Source organism: Fulmarus glacialis, unplaced genomic scaffold, assembly GCF_000690835.1.
Source record: "Fulmarus glacialis isolate BGI_N327 unplaced genomic scaffold, ASM69083v1 scaffold1152, whole genome shotgun sequence".
Lineage (NCBI taxonomy): Eukaryota > Metazoa > Chordata > Aves > Procellariiformes > Procellariidae > Fulmarus > Fulmarus glacialis.
Genome location: NW_009199529.1, coordinates 47,541 through 47,781, shown reverse-complemented (window position 1 = coordinate 47,781; position 241 = coordinate 47,541). Strand labels below are relative to the sequence as shown.

The window sequence follows — 241 nt, the reverse complement described above, 5'->3', positions numbered from 1 at the left end:
AGGGGAGGCCTGAAGCCGTGGCGCAGGCAGCCCGTCTGATGCCGCCCGCCCTCTTCGACTCTAAGCAGGGGCTGCTGTGCCTGAAGCTGCCCGGTGGCACCGGCCCGCGTTTGTCAGCCGACAGCAGGCTGTCTGACTTGGAGGTGATGGCATGCTTTAGGGTTTCGAGTATCCTGGCAGAGGTGCAGGCTCGTGGTTGTTCTGCCGGCAGAGGCAGGGGGCCCCGGGAGAAGAGAAGGGG

At 66.0% G+C, this 241-nt stretch overlaps 1 protein-coding gene across 1 annotated transcript in view; it reads left to right on the top strand.

The window, feature by feature from the left end:
- The first annotated feature begins 38 nt into the window (after positions 1–38).
- The window catches only part of LOC104073471, a 22,509-nt gene continuing 22,306 nt past the window's right edge, over positions 39–241 (top strand). Inside the window, exon 1 of the mRNA XM_009573263.1 lies at positions 39–168. Coding sequence (XP_009571558.1) covers positions 39–168 — 130 coding nt within the window. The remainder of the gene's footprint in view (positions 169–241) is intronic.